Genomic DNA, 22,731 nt, shown 5'->3' with positions numbered 1-22,731 from the left:
GCTACCCTGCCGCCCCAATAGCTATAGATGAGCTGCATTCACCCTTTTTGCCATCTTGACCTGTCACCATTCATCCCATTGCCTAGTCACTTACCATCTACTTAAATTCCTTAACCCCACACAACCTGGTACCATGTCTCTAGTCAAGTTATGGTTAGTCAGTTACTTTTCATTTATTTCTCTCCACTGTTGGGAACAGCCCATAAGCAAGCAGTTCAGTTCGTCTACTCTACACCTGTTTAGTCACTCCCATAGCCAACTCTGAACAAGTCAGAATTACATTATCCCTATAAATGTCCAGCAATCACATCTATAACCCTAATGTAGCCATTACATGAAGTCAATCATTGTGCAGAGACCTTACCTAGCTTAGTTTCCACCACAAAGTAAAAATGATAACTTAATTTGTGGTCAAATGTTTTTATTATTGAAAAACAGGAAGTGTCAGTCAGCCTCCATTTTAATCCTCCTCTTCCTCATCAGCTCCCCCAGCACCACCCTGGCCCTTCTTGGCATTCTTTCTCTTGACACGGCCGGGGCGTCCGCCACCGTATGGTGAACGCAGGGAGAAGTCAATGTGCTTCTGGCTGTCCAGGCGCACCACGAAGGAGGGGATGTTGACTACCTGCTTGCGCACACTGGAGGGAGAAAGGAGACCTCAATGAGTGATTTGTTCCTCCCCACTTAATATCATAGACAAATAACCATCTACGTGGGAATAGTTTGGCATCAATGACAGGCCTCATTCACGAGGAATTCTTGACACCACAGGAAGTCTGAATATTAATTGTAATCATCGGCCTGCCTGATGAGGTAAAGTACTAACCAAACTAAATTGAAGACCATGCAATTGCCTTACAAGTCAAACACACTTGACAGTTTGCCGTGACCATTGGTCCACATCTGCTTGAGGTGCAATCCTCCATACATTACCTGTTAGCAAATAGGACAGTAGCAGTCTGCCTCTCGCTTGGCTCTGGGCAGTCTGATAGACAAGGTGTACAGTCTGTTACTGCATTGACCTTGCTGAAACTGGTTTGCCTACTCTTGATGGGCAGGATTGGCCCTGGGCAGTCATTGACAAGGTATACGGTTTGTTACCGAATTGACCTTGCTGAAATGTTAAACCATACTCAGGGATGAGCTATCGTTTGTGAGGCCCTCTAAGGATTGAGAAAGTAACTCGTGAGTTGTGCAGTTTCACCTCAGTTACCTGAAGTGTTAATATATGCAAAATCATTTTAGAAATGTACATGTTACAAATGGTTTAACAACCACTCAAGTTCATCGAGCCTATTTAAAATAACAGACCAATGTAACGATCTACCGACTTGTCCTTTCTAGCATGGCCATCTCCAACAGCTTACCGGATGTGCCTCTGGCGGATGAGAACGCGGGCATGGTGGATGCTCTTAGCAAGGCCCAACTTGAAAACCTGCGTCTGGAGCCTCCTCTCCAAGAAGTCCTCCACCTTCAGGCCCAGGATATAATCGAGCTTCATCTTGCCCTCATCCAGCACACCGATCCTCACCAGACGCCTGAGCAGGGCATTACCTAGGAGACAGGATGCAGCAATTCAGTCACTGATCACAAAGTAGGGCCCGTTAATCTGGCCCTAATCAGGGACTGATTGAGACCTGGAACCCCAGGTGGGTGCAATAATTCAGGTAGAACCAGCAGTAATCTGGACCTCTTAGGGTAAAATCTGAATACTCCCGATTTAAGGCATCTGGAAATCTGACTGACGGCCTCATTCACGAGGAATTCTTGACACCACAGACAATCTGAATATCGAATATTTAAATCACTGGCCGATCTCACTAGCTAACAGCTCAAAAGACTTCTACAAACAGTCAAAATATAGTTCAGAGAACCATCTAGCTGTGGTGTACCTTCAAAAAGACGCTTGGGGTCCTTCTCATCCAGAGTGAGCAGCTCTCTGGCGGCCTTGCGGATCTTGGCCAGGGTGAACTTCACCCTCCACACCTCACGCTTGTTCCTCAGACCATACTCCCCTGAGAGATTAAAGTTAATTTACTAAAAAAACGACACGGTATTGAGACCAGCAGATTCAATATAAGCCAAAACATGCTATTTGCACACATACCGATAAGTTTAAGCTCCTGGTCGAGACGAGACTTCTCGAAGGGGCGGCGGGGGGTGACGTATGTCTTGCGACAAACCCAACTCCTGGCAACGGGCATGGTGGATCAAAGTGCCTGAGGAATAAGAATTGATATGGCTGTTCAGTTCCATCATTGCGATTACACAAGTGATTATACTGAATTTCAACCCATGTTAATTATTCTGCAGACCATCTTAAGTCATACACCCATTAATACTTAACATGTTTAATAAGGCAGTTACGCTATTTTCAAAATACAAGTACATTTAATTGTATGGATCAGGGACGGTTCACTGACAGGCTCCGATAGTGGTACTCCGTAATTTGGCTGGCGAAACCAAGTGGGAACGTGTTAGCCATTTAACTAGCGTCAAATAACATTTATATTACCCAACCTACACAACATCAAATTGTAAATGTAGTTTGATAAAGTGTAAAGCTTTTAAGATGCAGAGATAACTACAGCAGCCTCACCGGCGCTAGCTCACTCTTACTAGCTAGCTAACGTTAGCGTGCTAACCACGTTGTACAGTGCGTGGACGACTTACATGACCGAATAAGGCAGAAGTTAAGCCAAAAATATACACAAGATATTGGTCGGTGTAACCGAACTGCACAACTAAACGTATAAATACATTACTTCTCAACATTGCGACCCTACTTATATGGAAAAACAAGACGGACTAAAGAGCATAATAAGTTATTACCTGTCTCCCACAGGCCAGTACGATAAAGAGGAAGTCGAATTGGATCTCTCCAATATTTATATGGATCCCGCGAACTACATTTCCCAAAAATATGTGACGACACCACTTCAAAGCAGCAGTTGGTGGAATACCTCCATCTGTTGTTCAACTTTACAACTACAGCTTTGTTCGTCAAAACTAAAACCGTTTCTGTTTACTTGCTGAACAAGAACAACTAACTTTTCAAACAACTATCTAGTCTAGTGTACTACACGGAATGAACGTTGGATCACCTAGGTATGCCATGTATTATTTTGTGAGCTGTTGTGTACGCCTCTGTTTGGTTATTGAACATTGTTTAGAAAATATCTTTAAAAAAAACGTGTAACGTTATGTGTATTAGTCCGGGATCCTATGTAGGGGCTGTGTGTGTGTGTGTGTGTGTGTGTGTGTGTGTGTGTGTGTGTGTGTGTGTAAGAGACCCAGCTGTCACAAATCTCTGACCACTGTCAGTGCTACTGGGAGACAGAGAGCAGAGATGTACACACAACAAATGGACCAGTCTGAGTGTGTTGATTCATTCATTTTTTTTGTAAGGGTAGCTAAGGCTTTTAGAAAAGTGATAGCCTACTAACCACCACACCCACTCAAACGACATGTTGCACGTGCACTCACAAACAGAAGAGCGTCCATATGGTACCTAGTAGTAGGCTAATTGACAGATTGAGAGAGGGGGGGTGGAGGTGGCAGAGAGAGAGAGAGAGAGAGGGACTATTTATAACACCCTGAAACGGGACCCTTTACATGTGTTTCTGTCTGTCAGGCCGACCAACTGACTGGCTGACAGACACACAGCAGTGTACTTTCTAACTTCTCTGCCACTTCCTGTCTTCCTATCTAGACAGGCTGACTGTTTCTTAGTTCAGGGAGTTTGTTTTAATTGTTTTAAGCTGAGAGGTTGACTGTTGACAGTTATCCTTCTGACTTTACAGCTCTTCCTCTCATTCACTTGGACCTTCTGTGTTTTCATCACTTGGATTCTACACTCTCTTCTTAGATTTTCCTACTTTGTTTTTTTCATCTCCTCTGAGCATACCATCCTCTCCCTTTCCCCCTTCACCCTCTCTTGTCCTCCCATCTCCCCACCGTTCCCTCTGTCCTGGTGGTTTTCGGGCTATGCACCATGCTCTCTTCTCCTACAATGATTCTTCAGCCTTACGGACTGCCCGTCTATCCCCAGGGTGCCCAATGTTACCCCAGCCTAGTACAGGTAATCTACCTCTGTCTCTGTCTCTCAATCCCTCTGTTTGCCTTTTCCTTCTCTCTCCTGGTTCCTACCATGTTTTAGGCCGGGTGTGTAGCATTGGATGTCTTTCTTGGTACTCTGTCAGTAGACCCAGAGCCACATACAGAGATGGGCAAACTATTCTGCATAGCTGTTGGTGTGAACATGGGCCCCCATTGAATTCTGTATACATGGCTCTCATCTCAAGCGTCATTGAGATAGTTTGGTTTTGAGTCACTGGATATGCTGAATCACTGGCCCGGGGAATTACATGTCATCATGACACAAACAACAGGTTGGAGGGCCTGTTTGTGAAATGGAAAGGGACATTCAGATTAAATCTATTCAGGCCCAGTATTACACATTATAAATGATACAGTTTGTGTTTGTCATGATGATGATAGCAAAGTGGTTTATTGAACTAGATTTCAAAATAATCCAAATTATGATGTTTAGTTCAGAGTAGTTCACAGCAACTGGTTGCCAGTGTAGATTTGTGTCATGAGATTGCAAACAGCTGCATCTAGGCCTAAATACTGTTGATAGGGTCAAACCCATTTGTTTTAATTGCAATGACACACTGGCAGTTATATTTAATCTGCAGGTCTCAGTGATGCCATCAGAGGTGTGTGTGTGTTTGACAGAGTCCCTGACAACCTGTTGGTGAATGCCAGCACAGATATGATGTGTGTCTGGAATCTGTCTTCCTTGTCTCTCTGTGTCACAGCCCCTGTATTTTTAGCCTGTTCCTTGAAAAGTAGATTAACACAGAGAGAGAAGGCTCCCATGCCATGCAGATAAGGGGGACACTGATATCCTGATAGTGTGTAGCCTAAGTAGGGGGATGAGGACCAGTGTACTGTGCTATGATCAGAACATACCAGCGGAGTACATATTCTTTATCCCTTTACACTTGTGTGTATAAGTAGTAGTTGTGGAATTGTTAGTTAGATTACTCGTTGGTTATTACTGCATTGTCGGAACTAGAAGCACAAGCATTTCGCAACACTCACACTAACATCTGCTAACCATGTGTATGTGACAAATAAATTTGATTTGATTTGAGTAAAATGTCTGACGATCTGTGTTTATGATCATATTACCTGTTCCATATTACTGTACTGTATGTAATATACACTAAGTGTACAAATCATTAAGAACACCTTCCTAATATTGAGTTGCACCCCCTTTTGCCCTCAGAACAGCCTCAATTTGTCGGTGCATGGACTCTACAAGGTGTCAAAAGCATTCCACAGGGATGCTGGACCATGTTGTCTCCAGTGCTTCCCACAGTTGTGCCAAATTGGCTGGATGTGTTTTGGGTGGTCGACCATTCTTGATACACATGGGAAACTGTTGAGCGTGAAATCCAGCATTGTTGCGGTTCTTGACCCACTCAAACCTGTGCGCCTGGCACCTACTACCATACCCCGTTATTAAATATTTTGTCTTGCCCATTTTCCCTCTGAATGGCACACCGACACAATCCATGTCTCAGTTGTCCCAAGGCTTCCAAATCCTTCTTTATCCTGTCTTCTTCCCTTCATTTACACTGACTTAAGTGGTTTTAACAGGTGACATCAATAAGGTAGCATAGCTTTCGCCTGGATTCACCTGGTCAGTCTGTGTCATGGAAAGATGTTTTGTTCACTCAGTGTAAACATACTGAATAGAGTAGACCATAGGGTGTGTGAGTGTTTTTGTCTGTGCGTTTGTATCCCCTGCTTTATGAGCTCTCTTAAAGGGCACATCAGCAGTTTCCTGTCATCTTTGGAGTGTAAATCCTCCAGCAGCTGTCCCAGCAACCACCTGTCTCAGAGCCGGTGACCTTTGCCCCTGAGTCCTGACAGCTGAATAGGGGGAGGAAGGACAGAGGGGAACAAATGGCAATCAAAAAAAGACCTCAAGGAATAAAGTTGAGACACATGGAGAGATACTGTGTATAATGTTTGTTTGCTGACAATGTAATACTGTACTGGGAGTGGGAGACAAAGAGAGCGAGAGAGTGTGTGAAGGTGGCCAGTGCTAGTATCAAATAGATTATATTATCTCCCCCTGTCAGACACTCCATGTATGGTGTGAGCTTGGGAAGGTCAGATATTGGGGGGTGAGGTGGGGCGGGGGACACAATACAGGCATGTGTGTCGGTGTTGACATGTCCTCTAATGTGGCCCAGTTACTGTGTGTACTGATTGCCAGGATCTGCCATGTGAAAGCTAAAAGGACAGTTTCTGAATTATTATGCGTCAACCCTGGAATAAACCCAGATATACAACACCCATGCCTTCCAATATTAGCAGACAGGATGCAGAGTAGTACATGTAAAAGCATGTTATCTTTAAAGGTTTTACTATGATTTTTTACATGCTTGTTGTTTTGGCCCATTTGAAAGCACTATGTAAGATGATCTGCTAAATGACTAACCTTGTAAATGATATGCCTGTAAATCTATTCTAGAGACCTAATACATTCAAGATGGTATCAGTCTCACTCCTGACCATCTCCCAGTGGAATTTCTAAAGTAGGAATTCAGAGGTATAGGAGGAACACCTGTGTGGTCTGTCAAGAGAAATCGTGTACTTTGTACTGAAACCCCTGATGTTTGATAGGAAGAATCTGAGACGTACACAGACAAGGTGTTCCTTTTCCACTCCTAGTGAACTAAGACAGTATATTTTATATTTAACATTACATTTACATGTTAGTCATTTAGCAGATGCTCTTATCCAGAGTGACTTACAGTTAGTTCATTCATCTTAAGATAGCTAGGTGGGACAACCACACATCACAGTTATAGCAACTATGTTGTTCCTCAATAAATTAAGTTATCAGCAAAGTCAGTGCTAGTAGGAAAAGACAAGTGCGAGTGTTAGTTCATATCTTAGTATAGTAAGACCTTTGATGCTGCGGTTTTACCTGCAGTAGCCACACTGTCTTCTTAGATCTATGAGAATGTAGGACACTCTCCCTGCGTATCAGAATCAGCTGATCATACAAGGTTTAAATGATCAGATCAGCTTTCATACCTTCCCTCCACTTCGCCCTCTTCAATTTCACCATCAGTCCTATCTCGCCCATTCGATGAGTGCAACAGCTGATGGACAGATAGAGAGAGAGGGGGAGGAGGAGGAGAAGAGGTTGGAGAGAACAACATGAATCTGTATTAAATTACAGCCAGTCTGATATATAGGCCTTGACACTTACTATGTTTACAACTGTAAAGGACAACATAAAAATCTTCTAATGGCTCTGCCAATCTTCTGGTTGACCGCTGGTCAGTTTCAGAGTAGAGATATAAGGGTTTATTACTGTGTTTTAATGTGAAAGATATAAAACTACCCAAATATTTCCTGCCTGCTTTTGTCTCTTCAAAGAGTCTGGTCAAAAAGAAGATATTGGAATGATATGAATATTTACAAGGCATAGGAATATTAAAAGTGATTGACAGGTACAAATGACCACAGCTGGCATAGCCCCCCCAGCTCCACCTCCCCCCAGCACTCCTGTCATGTGATTGGTGGTTAAGTAGAACTTATGGTGTAGTGGGCGGGTGGAAGCCGGCATTAAAACATGTGGCAGTTGTTGGACAATGTATCAGAGAATCAGATATGCAGTGACGGGGTAAGACAATCATCTATTCTCCTGTTGTGTCTGTGTCACCACGATCACTTTTCATTGTGTGAGAATTGGTCACGTCACTGTGTGAACTCTGCTTTCTTGTTGTTTATTTTGGTACATTGAAGAATCAATGGATTGGAATGGATTTGGTACATTGATTAGATGATTATGATGATGTTGAAGGTATTAGTCTGGGATCAGTTTTGTGCTGAGTTGATTTTTCATTACAATTAAGTGTTTGTAGGTGCACTGTTTCGGCATAAGTGGTATTGGATATTAACTATTGGATATTTGCCAGATACTCTTTTCCAAAGGATGCTGAATCCTGAATGAATACTCAAAAGGAATAGTATACGTATCATAGTGAGCTGTACTGTAGGTATGAGTCTGCTGTGTGGATCTTTGTTAAGGTCTTCTAGTTTTGTACCAGCTGTGCAAATCTAAACTGCCCAGCACCACTCAACCATAAGACATTTCCCAGGTGATATTTTAGACTGAACGACTCTTATGAAGAGTCTTTGACTTTTATGAAGCCCGAGGTCTTTGTGCTTACATTAGAGATGATTCTATGGGCAGTATGCTGTGAATCGAAAAGGTATATTTTTAATGTAATTCATGAATAATCTGGTGATAATAATTGATTATTTTGTTTCTTATAACAAGTGTCAACCACTATTACAATTTCAATATGGTTTATTCTACAGCTAGGTTGGATAGATACTATGACAATGTTATTTTGATTGATTATTGACTGATTCTCTTCTCTCATTCAATCCCAGGGAGGCCCTGGGCAGGAGGCCTGCCCCGGCAGTGGTGACCCCACCCTCCCACAGGTCTATGCCCAGCCTCCCTCATACCCTCCACCAGGACAAGCTCCTCCCACACCTGCAGGCAGACTTCCTCCTCTAGACTATAGTTCCGCCCACCCCAACTCAGAGTACCAGGAGCATCACCAGCTCAGAGTCTATCAGGGCCCGCAACACGAAGGGGCTGACACTCTGGCAGCCATTAGCACGGTAAGAACAACATGATAGACTGGAGGTGTGGGACTTTAGAAGTAGTGTCCAGGAAAGATAGAGAGACAGAGATACTTTGTAATCAAGATATGTAGCTACTGTATGTGTATATGGGGGAATCACGTGTTGTTTGTAACATATTTCTAGGAGGGGATTTTATTCTAATCAACAACAACATGTCATACAAAGTTTGAGGAAATTCTTTGTCAGTAACATGGAACACATACACACAGAGGACCCTGCTACTTCTATGTTTAGCTCCCCAACTCCACTCCTGTGCCCATGTAGGGGAATCTCCTCTGGCACCCAGCAGAGCAGATAGGGGCAGCTGAGAGGAGATTCATTTTTGAAAGTGAATCCCCCCCCATCTCGCTCTCTCTCTTTCCCTCTCCCATTTATCTGGAAATAGAGCAGGTAACCCCAAAGCCGTTAACATGCAGTATGTCTGTGTAAGATCATGCACCGGGTTACTGGTAGGGGGTCGGGGTAAAGAACGTTGAGAAAGGAGAAGTTAAAAACCCAGGAGAATGGAACAACACAGTATTTAAATGTAGGATTATAATTTAAATGTATTTTGGTATATTGTATGGCATAAGTTATTATTAGGTAAGTTATCAAGGTTCAATATTTCCTACTATTTATTTTCATATAGCCTTCAGCACAAAATGACATGTATTTGATGGGATCTTAAGTAATTTCATTAGGAACAAGGCCTAGTTTCTGAACTTATAATGAGGAAAACATGAACATGTATGTTTATGTCCAGTGTCCTGGTAGGCTTTATATACTGTAGGTTATTAGTCTAGACAAAGACAGAGGTGAATGGTGAATCAAGGTCAATGCATTGTGACTGTGAAGTCCTTTTCCCTGCCTCAGCAGCTCTTTCTGATGTCATAACTGACTTTTATGGCCACATTTATATATTCCATCACTAGAGCCCCTGACTTACAAGGTCCGTCCTGATTTTCGGGGAAAGTTGAGACGCCGCCACACATCATGGAGGTGGGGTCAACAGGGGAGGCCGAACGGGTGACCCTTCCCCCTCCGAAATATCGGCCAGGTTCAGAAATCAATTTTGCATCGTGACATGACACCAACATCCAACCCAACCCACCCACCCCTTTCTTCCACTCCCCCTCCCCTCTCTTCACTGTCCCACTTCCCATGTTTCTGGTGTGTGTGTGTGTGTGTGTGTGTGTGTGTGAGGATGATGAGGAGGTGGTGTTTGTGTGAACCATGCTGCCATGGGAAGCCAGTATATACAACACAGCAGCAGCCTGTATGTACTGTATGTGTTTGTGTGAAGCTGTCTCGCTCTCTCTCTCTCCCTCTCTCTCTGTGAATGTGTCTCTCTATCCCTCTCCGTCTGTTTCTACCCCACTTATTAATACATGCCCCCTCGGAATCTTGAGTAATGATCTTTAACCTTTGGCAGAAAAAAGCAGCACCGTGACCCCAAACTGACATTTAGAACATTCAACTTTGACCCTGCCCGGCACTATGCCTCCCAGCTCCCACTCCTCACCCCAACCCAAGCTTTTTGCGCAAGTTCCTGCCTTGTTCACTTTATCTTTTTGTTTAATTTATTATTTATCGTTGCTCTGAGGACATTGTGCACATCTCTTTCTATCAGCCTTCCTATATTAGAATGCTAATAATATCTGTGTTTTCATTTCTGCATATTAGGATCTGTATTTTGATTTGCATTAATATTTATCTGACTTCTTTCAAGCCTGCATTCACCTTGATTTTCAATTTAAAGATATTTTTCACTTTTGCTATTTTTTTCTTTGCCATTTTATTCTTCCTTTCACATTGCACTCTGCTCCCTCTCTCCTATCTCCCTCTCTCCTATCTCCCCCACTGCTATCTCCCCCACTCCTATCTCCCCCACTGCTCTCGCTCACTCATTTTATTCTTCCTTTCACATTGCACTCTGCTCCCTCTCTCCTATCTCCCTCTCTCCTATCTCCCCCACTGCTATCTCCCTCTCTCCTATCTCCCCCACTGCTATCTCCCCCACTCCTATCTCCCCCACTGCTATCTCCCCCACTCCTATCTCCCCCACTGCTATCTCCCCCACTCCTATCTCCCCCACTGCTATCTCCCCCACTCCTATCTCCCCCACTGCTATCTCCCCCACTCCTATCTCCCCCACTCCTATCTCCCCCACTCCTATCTCCCCCACTGCTATCTCCCCCACTCCTATCTCCCCCACTGCTATCTCCCTCTCTCCTATCTCCCCCACTCCTATCTCCCCCACTGCTATCTCCCTCTCTCCTATCTCCCCCACTCCTATCTCCCCCACTCCTATCTCCCCCACGGCTATCTCCCTCTCTCCTATCTCCCCCACTGCTCTCGCTCACTCATTTTTTTGTGTAATATTTTTTTCATCTTAATTTTCTTGTTTGGACTCATATAATCCCTTGGTTTTTGGAGGACCAATAGACAGACACTGGCATCGTGGTGCATTTTGGGATAGTGGATGTTTTGGTTTTGAAGCACATTACTATATCCTGTATGGTTTTGCATGGGGGCATTTTAATGAGATTATATTATGAAAATGTATTCCTGCAGGCTTACTGTTTATGTGTCTATATAATCTATGTCACCTGAACTACAAGGCTATTATGAATTTCTAAGTATAATTCATCACAGTTATGTTCAGTATGATATTGTATTTAGTTACAGTTCCTCCAAAGTATTTATGTTGGGGAAGCTGTTACTTTCGGTATTGGCTGGTTGTTATAACTGAATCAACATGACTATGTAGCCTAATATTTAGTTAGTGTACAGCAGAGGAGGCTGGTGGCAGGAGCTATAAGAGGACGGGCTCATTGTAATGGCTGGAATGGAATCGATGGAATTTTATTAGTTGTCTATTCAGAGGTGTACAAGTGCATGGACCAATTGGCAACATGTCCTTAGTTTCCTCTGTAATCTCCCCCCTTCTTTCTCTGCCTTTCCCTTGAAATCTTTTTTATATCCTTCTCCTGCTCTCTGTCCTTCTATCCTCCTCCTCTCCTCATCCTTTCCTCCTTCTTTTTCTTCTTCTCCTGTTCTCTGTCCTTCTATCCTCCTCCTCTCCTCATCCTTTCCTCCTTCTTTTTCTTCTTCTCCTGTTCTCTGTCCTTCTATCCTCCTCCTCTCCTCATCCTTTCCTCCTTCTTTTTCTTCTTCTCCTGTTCTCTGTCCTTCTATCCTCCTCCTCTCCTCATCCTTTCCTCCTTCTTTTTCTTCTTCTCCTGTTCTCTGTCCTTCTATCCTCCTCCTCTCCTCATCCTTTCCTCCTTCTTTTTCTTCTTCTCCTGTTCTCTGTCCTTCTATCCTCCTCCTCTCCTCATCCTTTCCTGCTTCTTTTTCTTCTTCTCCTGCTCTCTGTCCTTCTATCCTCCTCCTCTCCCCATCTTTTCCTCCTTTTTCTTCTTCTCCTGTTCTCTGTCCTTCTATCCTCCTCCTCTCCCCATCTTTTCCTCCTTTTTCTTCTTCTCCTGTTCTCTGTCCTTCTATCCTCCTCCTCTCCCCATCTTTTCCTCCTTTTTCTTCTTCTCCTGTTCTCTGTCCTTCTATCCTCCTCCTCTCCCCATCTTTTCCTCCTTTTTCTTCTTCTCCTGTTCTCTGTCCTTCTATCCTCCTCTTCTCCTCATCCTTTCCTCCTTCTTTTTCTTCTTCTCCTGTTCTCTGTCCTTCTATCCTCCTCCTCTCCTCATCCTTTCCTCCTCCTTTTTCTTCTTCTCCTGTTCTCTGTCCTTCTATCCTCCTCCTCTCCTCATCCTTTCCTCCTCCTTTTTCTTCTTCTCCTGCTCTCTGTCCTTCTATCCTCCTCCTCTCCTCATCCTTTCCTCCTTCTTTTTCTTCTTCTCCTGCTCTCTGTCCTTCTATCCTCCTCCTCTCCTCATCCTTTCCTCCTTCTTTTTCTTCTTCTCCTGTTCTCTGTCCTTCTATCCTCCTCCTCTCCTCATCCTTTCCTCCTTCTTTTTCTTCTTCTCCTGCTCTTCCTCTGTCTATTCTCTTCCTCCTCTTCTTCCTTCCTTCCTTCACTCCTCTCCTTCCTTTCCCCTTCCTTCACTTCCTTTCTTTCCTCCTCATCTCCTCTATTCTTCATTTTCCTCCTCTTCTTTTTCCTCTCTTCCTCTCCTCTCCTCTTTCCTCTCTTCCTCTCCTCTCCTCCTCCTCTTCTGTCTCCCCAGGACGATGCCCTGGTTCCGGTGACCTCTGACTCCCAAGCTCTGAGCGTGTCAGTGTCATCAGGGGGCGGAGCAGGAAGTGGTAGCGATGAGGAGGGGTCAGGCAAGGCCCAGCCCAAGCGTCTCCACGTTTCCAACATCCCCTTCCGCTTCAGAGACCCGGACCTCAGACAGATGTTTGGGGTGAGAGACACAACCAGTGGTTATGTCCAGGTTTATTATCCTACAAGACATGAAGTCATCCTACGAAACATTATGTCATCTCTTACAACCTCAGTGATTACCTGTGGACAAGATTGTGATCTGTTTTTGTCTTTCAGCAATTTGGCAAGATCCTGGATGTGGAGATTATCTTTAATGAGAGAGGGTCAAAGGTGAGAGACCACTCAATATCAGAAATTACAAACTGAACTAATTAAACCTGGTTGCCCTATTATTTTTTGCCTTACCAAGACAATGACAAATTGGACAATCAGAAATGTTTCTCCTTCCGTCTCTCAGGGTTTTGGGTTCGTGACCTTTGAGAGCGCAATGGAGGCAGACCGAGCAAGGGAAAAACTGAACGGAACTATCGTTGAGGGGAGGAAGGTTGAGGTGAGGAATAACTATCTATAGTATGTCTATCTTGAATATCTGTTTATCTGTCTGTCTGTCTGAGAAATTGTACCCTCTGTCTGTGCAGGTGAACAATGCTACAGCCAGAATAGTCACCAAGAAGCCCCAAACACCTCTTGTGAATGGTGAGGTTTCAAGTAAGATACCTAAAGTTATTTGGACACATCTTTCCGTGGCATGTGGGAGGGGTGGACATGCACTCTGTACTTCTGAACTGTGTCTGTGTTTTCCCTTTATTCTCCATGATCTCTACTGTCTCTTTCTTCCTTTACTTGTTGTTTAACCTCTTTCTCCTTCTCTCAACATCTCCCTCCCTTTCTCTCTCTCTCTCCTCTCTCTCTCTCTCTCTCTCTCCTTCTCTCAACATCTCCCTCCCTCCCTCCCTCCCTTTCTCTCTCTCTCTCTCTCTCTCTCTCTCTCTCTCTCTCTCTCTCTCTCTCTCTCTCTCCTTCTCTCTCTTAACTTCTCTCTCACTCTCGCTCTCTCTCCTTCTCCCTCTCTTTCTCCTTCTCTCAACATCTCCCTCCCTCCCTCCCTCCCTCCCTCCCTCCCTCCCTCCCTCCCTCCCTCCCTCCCTCCCTCCCTCCCTCCCTCCCTCCCTCCCTCCCTTCCTCTCTCTCTCTCTCGCACCTTCTCTCTCCTAACTTCTCTCTCACTCTCGCTCTCTCCTTCTCCCTCTCTTTCTCCTTCTCTCAACATCTCCTTCCCTTTCTCTCTCTCTCTCTCTCTCTCTCTCTCTCTCTCTCTCTCTCTCTCTCTCTCTCTCTCTCTCCTTCTCTCTCTTAACTTCTCTCTCACTCTCGCTCTCTCTCCTTCTCTCTCTTTGTAGCCCCTGGATGGAAGATCAACCCTGTCATGGGAGCGATGTATGCACCTGAACTCTACACCGGTGAGTTTCAATGTGAGTTTTCGGGTGAGTTTGATTACTTCAATATTCGCTTGTCCTTGTCATATATGTTCTAGTACTGTATCCCTATCAAACCCAATCGGAATTCATGACCCCTTGTAGCGGAGGTCAGTCAGACTCTTGTGATGAGGCCTTGCTACCTCATCACCAAGGAGGAATACTATTTAGGTCTAATGGTTAAGACGTGGGTTTCCCAAGCAGGAGACCCGGGTTCAGATCCCACCTGTGATACTCAACCTCTCTTATCGATGGCTCCAAGAAAGCATGTTCCCTTGGGGGAGTCAATAAACCTGCTTCTAAAGGCAGGGTGGCTACAGTACATATCCTAGTGGGTACTGTAAGCTCTCTCTCTTTCTCTCTCTCCTCAGTTGCCAGTTTCCCCTACCCCGTAGCTGCTCCCACCCTGGCCTATCGGGGCTCACCACTGCGTGGGCGGGGCAGGGCAGTCTACAACACAATTCGCTCAGCTGCTGCAGCCGCACCCACTGCCATGCCCGCCTACCCTGGGTAAGATCATTTCTATCTTCAATAAATCTATTTTAAAAATGAATAACCATTTCCATTGTGAGTGTAAGTAAATGATTTAATTTTCACTGTTTAATGTGTGAATGATAGAATGTCTCCTTTCAGTGTGCTGTACCAAGATGGATTATATGGAGCTGAAGTCTATGTAAGTGGACATTTTTCTTCTGATTTCAGCTTATTTCAGGCTGTCTACCTCGTGTTTAGCTAAAAGTTTATCTTGTCTCTGAATGTCTTTTTTCCTATCAGGGCGGGTATCCTGCAGCGTACAGAGTTGCCCAATCACCATCCGCTGCCACAGCAACATACAGTGATGGGTGAGCAGCAGCGCCCAATGACTGACAATGTGACTCTGTTTGTATGAGGATTTCAAGGTCTTTTTCCTTCAAATGGGACTTGAGATAAGCAGCACTCTAATGTTGAGGTTCTGTGGTCTTCAAGTCTGGTCTATGGAGCCTCACTGTTAGTTCTAACACAATACTAGCACACCTGTTTAGTAACCTGGACGGACATAGTGGAATAAAATCCAGGACACTCAAATTAGAATGATATGTTACGTTTGGAATGGTATGTATTAATTTGTGGATGTCCATCATCTATTTCGTATGATATGTTACGAATGACAACAATTTGGACAATATGTTAAGAATTTGCAATATGTATGACACGAATTCCAATTTGTTGTGGCTAACGTTAGCTAGGTGGCTAACGCTACCTAGGTCGCTAACATTGGCTAGGGGTTAAGGCTATGGTTAAGGTTAGGGTTTAGGAGTTATGTTAAAGGGTTAGGGGAAGAGTTAGCTAACATGCAAAGTAGTTACAAAGTAGCTAAAAAGTAGTAAGTAGTTTCTAGCTAAAATGCCAAAGTTGTCCGTAACGAAATTTGAACATGACGTTTGCGTTAAACGCCCCCCATCCACTCTGAACCACCCACCCTCCTTTCCTTTTTGCCATAAGTAACCTTCTGTCTTATATAACTGTACCAAACGTAACATATCATACTAATTTGAGTGTCCTGGATTTTTGTTAACTATGTTACGTCTAGTCTATGAGACCATGCTGGTTTAGTATGTTTTCTCATTTGAGGTTTGGTTTTGTCTGTCCATCAGATATGGCCGAGTTTATGCTGCTGCAACGGATCCCTACCACCATTCAGTGGGACCCACGGCAACATACGGTGTCGGAACAATGGTGAGCCTCTTTAATACTCATAAGCAGTACCTCTCCAACGTTTAAAGTGTTCATGTTACCCACTAAGTCATCCAGACCATTGTTTCTAGCCACGAGCCAGACTTTAATCGAGACTCAAAAAGGAATCAGTCTCAACCCGCCGGTGGGCACCGATTCACCATCATATCTTCTACTTATTTCTAGGCCAGTCTGTACAGAGGGGGATACAACCGCTTCACCCCTTACTGAGCTGCCCAATGGGAGCCTGGAAGCCGTTCCGTGACAGGTTATGACATCACTGAGCTCTGTGTCACCTCCTGTCTGACTCCCTCCACTTGGAGACTGTCAAATCCAACCGACTGAACGTGTAAATACTGTAGTAGTTATTCACTATTTATTCTATCAGAGAATACATATAGGATAAAGAGCCTGATCTAATGTATAGACAGTTATTTAAAATCTTTATTTTACACTTAATCTGTATTGTTTGTGCCACAGATTTGTTCCAGGGTTTAAAAATGTTAAGATTTCTGCCTCCGTACCTGGGTTATAAACTACTCTTTCACTATTCTAACAGAGAGAGTTGAATGTGAGCCATTTTATTTTTCATTGGCTGGACATCATGGTGAAATACTGCAACACAAGTGGCACAACAATACTAGTTTCTCTACATGTTGACCTTTGTAAAAAACGTTTTTGATCAACGTCTGAGCTTTTGACTTTTCAACAGTCAAATTGTAGAGTACAATGACATTTTATACAGTTAAATTACTTATTTTTGATGACACTGGTTTTGTCAATGATGTAGAGCACTGTTTGAGGACGTTGAAGTGTGTGTGTGTGTGTGTGTGTGCTTGTGTGTGGGAGTATGTGACGACATCAATACTCAAAGCACAAGCTATGAGAGACAGCAATGGCACTGGTATTGTAAATGTGCACAGTAATCTTTTTTGAAATGCTTCTAGAACCCTAAAACTATAATTTGCATAAAATGTACGTATGTTTTTGCTTTCCTAACAATCTACCTCTGATTCTAAAAATGTTTCACTTGTCAAAAAAGCATTCAGGAGCCATTACTTCTCCCAACTAATTAACTGTAACAAACATGTTTTCTTATTTTCATTGTTGAGTTTCTATCCATCTTCTCTCTGCTTTACATAATGCTCAATGCTAAATACTAGCTATTCGACAAACTTCCCTAACCCACTTTCTCATTTTTCTATGGCAGCCTCATTCTGGGTTTTACTTCGCTCTGCCTGACGAGCCTGTAACCTCTATGGTGCTTTCCCTGATTTCCTCTGTCCTGTTAAACTCTAGGACGTTGTCTGGTTTCCTCTTCCTGTTCTCTCGCCTGCTTCTCTCCATTCTGTTTGAGAATCTGTGTTCCATCCATAGAAATAATCAGATGAGTTCTAGTTCTATGGGTCATCTCTCCTTCTCCATCCTGTACTCTAGCTTCACTGTTGTTTATTTGCTGTTGACCTCTCAATAAAACATTGTTTCTGTTTCCCTTTCCTCTCCTCTCTTTGATTCATGTAATTTTCCTTTCTCTTTTTCAATGCCTCTTTTTGCAGTCCTCCACTCTTCTGCTCAAACTTATATTCTCAGTGTTCCTTTTCTCAACTTAACTGTACGTTTTGAGGCTGACTGATACCAGTGCAAGAAGGTTGTGAGTGTTTTACAGAAATGACTGTCTGCATATGTTTATGCAACTGTTTCTGGTTCAGTACCTTTGTACTGTATGGACCGAATCTTAACTTAAAATCAGTGCATATAACTTCATATTTGAGTTTAGTATCTCAAATGTTGTATGTGTGGTTCTAGGGGGGCAACAGTATTTTACCTAGACACCCAGCCCTGTGCCTGCCTTGCTGTAGTGTGTGGTCTTACTGTGTGTGTTTCAACCTATGGGCTAAACCTCTTCTTTATGCAAAGTTCAGCTTTAGTTTTTGTATACTAATTTCCCCTCTTCCTTTACTGCTTCGTTTTCCTATCTTCTAGGAAGTGGAAAAAGACTTCTCTTTCCAAGCTTTACTGTTGTTGTTCTGGTTTTTCTCACTATTTCTAAGGGGAGCTTAACCCTAACCTTAACCCTACGAGATACAATTGAGGGTTAGATAACCATACCTGCAATGTCAATTTGAAATAGAAACTAAAGTCACACTTTATCATGGTATTATTCACTTTCAACAACGGTTTGACTGTGATGCCTTCATCAGGGTATTTTGACATCTAGTAAAAATGTATAATATGGAAAAATATGCCTTTTTACTTCTACTCTGCTGTCCTCAATCTCTCGTTCTTTCTTTCTCTCTCTCTCTTTCAAACTCCTCTGCTTTCAAGTCTGTTATTTTTCTATTTTCTTTATGCATGGCTTTCAGATTTATAATTTCCCTTTCTTTCAATCTAATGGCAATTTTACATTTATTTAGCTACATTTCTTCTCGTGTTTCTTCACTCTTGATCCGTTTCACCTTTTCTGTGTTAATCTTATGGCTTTCTTTCTTCACCCTTTGTCTTCTTCTTTACTGACACATTTATCTTCATTTTCTAACTTTATTTCTCTGCTTTGACACTTTCAAATCATTTCCTCACCATCTTGACTCTGTATCTTATCATGTATTTCTCTAAATTGCACATTTGCTAGTTTCTTTCACTGTAATGTTACCTTCCTCGCCTCTTACTTCTGCTGTCCTCTTCTCTATTTTCCCAACAGCATTTCTTTATTTTCCCCTAAATTGTCCTTTTTCTAGGTTCATTTTTCCTCTTGCTGTCTTCTATTTACACAACCTTGCTTTTTCTTTTCCCAACTTCTGTTTCTGAATTTTATTCCACTTTTCCTCTGCTACTGATATTCTGCAATTCTTTCCTCTTTGTTTCAGATTGACACTTTCTTTCTAAACTCTCCTTTTGCTTTTTACACACTGTCCTCTTAGCTGTCTTGTAGTCATCTAGCTGTGCCACTTTTACACACTGTCCTCTTCGCTGTCTTGTAGTCATCTAGCTGTGCCACTTTTACACACTGTCCTCTTAGCTGTCTTGTAGTCATCTAGCTGTGCCACTTTTACACACTGTCCTCTTAGCTGTCTTGTAGTCATCTAGCTGTGCCACTTTTACACACTGTCCTCTTCGCTGTCTTGTAGTCATCTAGCTGTGCCACTTTTACACACTGTTCTCTTCGCTGTCTTGTAGTCATCTAGCTGTGCCACTTTTACACACTGTTCTCTTCGCTGTCTTGTAGTCATCTAGCTGTGCCACTTTTACACACTGTCCTCTTAGCTGTCTTGTAGTCATCTAGCTGTGCCACTTTTACACACTGTCCTCTTAGCTGTCTTGTAGTCATCTAGCTGTGCCACTTTTACACACTGTCCTCTTAGCTGTCTTGTAGTCATCTAGCTGTGCCACTTTTACACACTGTCCTCTTAGCTGTCTTGTAGTCATCTAGCTGTGCCACTTTTACACACTGTCCTCTTAGCTGTCTTGTAGTCATCTAGCTGTGCCACTTTTACACACTGTCCTCTTAGCTGTCTTGTAGTCATCTAGCTGTGCCACTTTTACACACTGTTCTCTTAGCTGTCTTGTAGTCATCTAGCTGTGCCACTTTTACACACTGTCCTCTTAGCTGTCTTGTAGTCATCTAGCTGTGCCACTTTTACACACTGTCCTCTTAGCTGTCTTGTAGTCATCTAGCTGTGCCACTTTTACACACTGTCCTCTTAGCTGTCTTGTAGTCATCTAGCTGTGCCACTTTTACACACTGTTCTCTTCGCTGTCTTGTAGTCATCTAGCTGTGCCACTTTTACATTTCTTGTCTTTGATCATTTCTGTAATTCTGCTTCACTCTACACTTTGGTATATACGTTCTCTATTAACATGAACTATTTCCTAATACTAACATTACAACCTCCTGATTCTTTTACCTGACTTGTGAGTTCTATTTTTCTGTTTGCTTTAAGCCAGAACTCATTTCCAATTTCTTCTTTTTCTGTTTTCTGTCTTTTATTTTGCTTTCCTATTTTAAAGTTTTCTAAATGTTCTGTCCATCTTCTTTTGTTTCTCAGCGATCATTGCTTTCCTTCACTCTTCAGGTCCTCCTCTTTCCCTCTGTCCCTCTTCAGATCATCCTCTTTCCCTCTTCAGGTCATCCTCTTTCCCTCTTCAGGTCCTCCTCTTTCCCTCTGCTCCTCTGTCCCTCTTCAGGGCCTCCTTTTTAGGTCCTCCTCTTTCCCTCTGCTCCTCTGTCCCTCTTCAGGTCATCCTCTTTCCCTCTGTCCCTCTTCAGGTCCTCCTCTTTCCCTCTGCTCCTCTTCAGGCCCTCCTCTTTCCCTCTGCTCCTCTTCAGGTCCTCCTCTTTCCCTCTGCTCCTCTGTCCCTCTTCAGGTCCTCCTCTTTCCCTCTGCTCCTCTGACCCTCTTCAGGTCCTCCTCTTTCCCTCTGCTCCTCTGTCCCTCTTCAGGTCCTCCTCTTTCCCTCTGCTCCTCTGTCCCTCTTCAGGTCATCCTCTTTCCCTCTGCTCCTCTGACCCTCTTCAGGGCCTCCTTTTTAGGTCCTCCTCTTTCCCTCTGCTCCTCTGTCCCTCTTCAGGTCCTCCTCTTTCCCTCTGCTCCTCTGACCCTCTTCGGGTCCTCCTCTTTCCCTCTGCTCCTCTGTCCCTCTTCAGGTCCTTCTCTTTCCCTCTGCTCCTCTGTCCCTCTTCAGGTCATCCTCTTTCCCTCTGCTCCTCTGACCCTCTTCAGGGCCTCCTTTTTAGGTCCTCCTCTTTCCCTCTGCTCCTCTGTCCCTCTTCAGGTCATCCTCTTTCTCTCTGTCCCTCTTTAGATCCTCCTCTTTCCCTCTGCTCCTCTTCAGGTCCTCCTCTTTCCCTCTGCTCCTCTGTCCCTCTTCAGGTCCTCCTCTTTCCCTCTGCTCCTCTGACCCTCTTCAGGTCCTCCTCTTTCCCTCTGCTCCTCTGTCCCTCTTCAGGGCCTCCTTTTTAGGTCCTCCTCTTTCCCTCTGCTCCTCTGACCCTCTTCAGGTCCTACTCTTTCCCTCTGCTCCTCTGACCCTCTTCAGGGCCTCCTTTTTAGGTCCTCCTCTTTCCCTCTGCTCCTCTGACCCTCTTCAGGTCCTCCTCTTTCCCTCTGCTCCTCTTCAGGTCCTCCTCTTTCCCTCTGCTCCTCTGACCCTCTTCAGGTCATCCTCTGCTCCGCTCTTTCCCTCTGCTCCTCTTCAGGTCATCCTCCTTCCCTCTGCTCCTCTCTATCCCTCTTTAGGTCCTCCTCTTTCCCCCTGCTCCTTTCTGTCCCTCTTTAGGTCCTCCTCTTTCTCTCTGTCCCTCTTTAGATCCTCCTCTTTCCCTCTGTCCCTCTTCAGGTCCTCCTCTTTCCCTCTGCTCCTCTGACCCTCTTCAGGTCCTCCTCTTTCCCTCTGCTCCTCTGTCCCTCTTCAGGTCCTCCTCTTTCCCTCTGCTCCTCTGTCCCTCTTCAGGTCATCCTCTTTCCCTCTGCTCCTCTGACCCTCTTCAGGGCCTCCTTTTTAGGTCCTCCTCTTTCCCTCTGCTCCTCTGTCCCTCTTCAGGTCCTCCTCTTTCCCTCTGCTCCTCTGTCCCTCTTCAGGTCATCCTCTTTCCCTCTGCTCCTCTGTCCCTCTTCAGGGCCTCCTTTTTAGGTCCTCCTCTTTCCCTCTGCTCCTCTGACCCTCTTCAGGTCCTACTCTTTCCCTCTGCTCCTCTGACCCTCTTCAGGGCCTCCTTTTTAGGTCCTCCTCTTTCCCTCTGCTCCTCTGACCCTCTTCAGGTCCTCCTCTTTCCCTCTGCTCCTCTTCAGGTCCTCCTCTTTCCCTCTGCTCCTCTGACTCTCTTCAGGTCATCCTCTGCTCCGCTCTTTCCCTCTGCTCCTCTTCAGGTCATCCTCCTTCCCTCTGCTCCTCTCTATCCCTCTTTAGGTCCTCCTCTTTCCCCCTGCTCCTTTCTGTCCCACTTTAGGTCCTCCTCTTTCTCTCTGTCCCTCTTTAGATCCTCCTCTTTCCCTCTGCTCCTCTTCAGGTCCTCCTCTTTCCCTCTGCTCCTCTGTCCCTCTTCAGGTCCTCCTCTTTCCCTCTGCTCCTCTGACCCTCTTCAGGTCCTCCTCTTTCCCTCTGCTCCTCTGTCCCTCTTCAGGGCCTCCTTTTTAGGTCCTCCTCTTTCCCTCTGCTCCTCTGACCCTCTTCAGGTCCTACTCTTTCCCTCTGCTCCTCTGACCCTCTTCAGGGCCTCCTTTTTAGGTCCTCCTCTTTCCCTCTGCTCCTCTGACCCTCTTCAGGTCCTCCTCTTTCCCTCTGCTCCTCTTCAGGTCCTCCTCTTTCCCTCTGCTCCTCTGACCCTCTTCAGGTCATCCTCTGCTCCGCTCTTTCCCTCTGCTCCTCTTCAGGTCATCCTCCTTCCCTCTGCTCCTCTCTATCCCTCTTTAGGGCCTCCTCTTTCCCCCTGCTCCTTTCTGTCCCACTTTAGGTCCTCCTCTTTCTCTCTGTCCCTCTTTAGATCCTCCTCTTTCCCTCTGCTCCTCTTCAGGTCCTCCTCTTTCCCTCTGCTCCTCTGTCCCTCTTCAGGTCCTCCTCTTTCCCTCTGCTCCTCTGACCCTCTTC

General features: G+C 44.5%; 2 protein-coding genes across 11 annotated transcripts; one reads left to right on the top strand and one right to left on the bottom strand.

The window, feature by feature from the left end:
- Positions 1-404: 404 nt before the first annotated feature.
- LOC109905909 (40S ribosomal protein S9) lies at positions 405-2,917 on the bottom strand. Of its 2 annotated transcripts, XR_004202519.1 has the most exons (6): positions 2,833-2,917; positions 2,108-2,219; positions 1,893-2,015; positions 1,368-1,554; positions 934-1,163; positions 405-638 (listed from the first exon to the last, which is right to left on the bottom strand). XR_004202519.1 is itself a non-coding variant. In XM_020503568.2 (5 exons), exons 2-5 carry the CDS (start codon positions 2,202-2,204, stop codon positions 461-463), a joined length of 585 nt encoding a protein of 194 aa, XP_020359157.1. In that variant the 5' UTR covers positions 2,205-2,219; positions 2,833-2,911; the 3' UTR covers positions 405-460. The 2 variants fall into 2 exon arrangements, 1 of the variants encoding a protein (XP_020359157.1); XM_020503568.2 differs by lacking the exon at positions 934-1,163 and having other exon boundaries at positions 2,833-2,911.
- A 748-nt stretch (positions 2,918-3,665) lies between these two features.
- Positions 3,666-17,645, top strand: LOC116352794 (RNA binding protein fox-1 homolog 1-like). 9 transcript variants are annotated; one of them, XM_031787295.1, is made up of 12 exons: positions 3,666-4,081; positions 8,494-8,730; positions 12,921-13,100; positions 13,238-13,291; positions 13,419-13,511; positions 13,600-13,669; positions 14,362-14,433; positions 14,808-14,946; positions 15,070-15,109; positions 15,211-15,278; positions 16,071-16,152; positions 16,336-17,645. In XM_031787295.1, exons 1-12 carry the CDS (start codon positions 3,995-3,997, stop codon positions 16,378-16,380), a joined length of 1,167 nt encoding a protein of 388 aa, XP_031643155.1. In that variant the 5' UTR covers positions 3,666-3,994; the 3' UTR covers positions 16,381-17,645. The 9 variants fall into 9 exon arrangements, with proteins under 9 accessions (XP_031643155.1, XP_031643154.1, XP_031643153.1 ...); XM_031787294.1 differs by having other exon boundaries at positions 3,684-4,081; positions 13,600-13,657; positions 14,362-14,421; positions 15,055-15,109; XM_031787293.1 differs by having other exon boundaries at positions 3,684-4,081; positions 13,600-13,657; positions 15,055-15,109.
- The last annotated feature ends 5,086 nt before the right edge of the window (positions 17,646-22,731 follow it).

This window comes from Oncorhynchus kisutch, linkage group LG13, assembly GCF_002021735.2.
Source record: "Oncorhynchus kisutch isolate 150728-3 linkage group LG13, Okis_V2, whole genome shotgun sequence".
Classification (NCBI taxonomy): domain Eukaryota; kingdom Metazoa; phylum Chordata; class Actinopteri; order Salmoniformes; family Salmonidae; genus Oncorhynchus; species Oncorhynchus kisutch.
The sequence above is the reverse complement of the archived record's forward strand: the minus strand, read 5'-3'. Positions and strand labels throughout refer to the sequence as shown.

Excerpts from the sequence above, each read along its gene's own strand:
- LOC116352794 (XM_031787291.1), top strand. The coding sequence starts at position 3,995 with ATGCTCTCTTCTCCTACAATGATTCTTCAGCCTTACGGACTGCCCGTC. Across the intron at positions 15,110-15,210 it reads TATATGGAGCTGAAGTCTAT|GGCGGGTATCCTGCAGCGTA; the intron begins GTAAGTGGACAT and ends TTTTCCTATCAG. Across the intron at positions 15,279-16,070 it reads ACAGCAACATACAGTGATGG|ATATGGCCGAGTTTATGCTG; the intron begins GTGAGCAGCAGC and ends TCTGTCCATCAG.
- LOC109905909 (XM_020503568.2), bottom strand. The coding sequence starts at position 2,204 with ATGCCCGTTGCCAGGAGTTGGGTTTGTCGCAAGACATACGTCACCCCC. Across the intron at positions 2,016-2,107 it reads CCAGGAGCTTAAACTTATCG|GGGAGTATGGTCTGAGGAAC; the intron begins GTATGTGTGCAA and ends TTAATCTCTCAG. Across the intron at positions 1,555-1,892 it reads CCCCAAGCGTCTTTTTGAAG|GTAATGCCCTGCTCAGGCGT; the intron begins GTACACCACAGC and ends CCTGTCTCCTAG.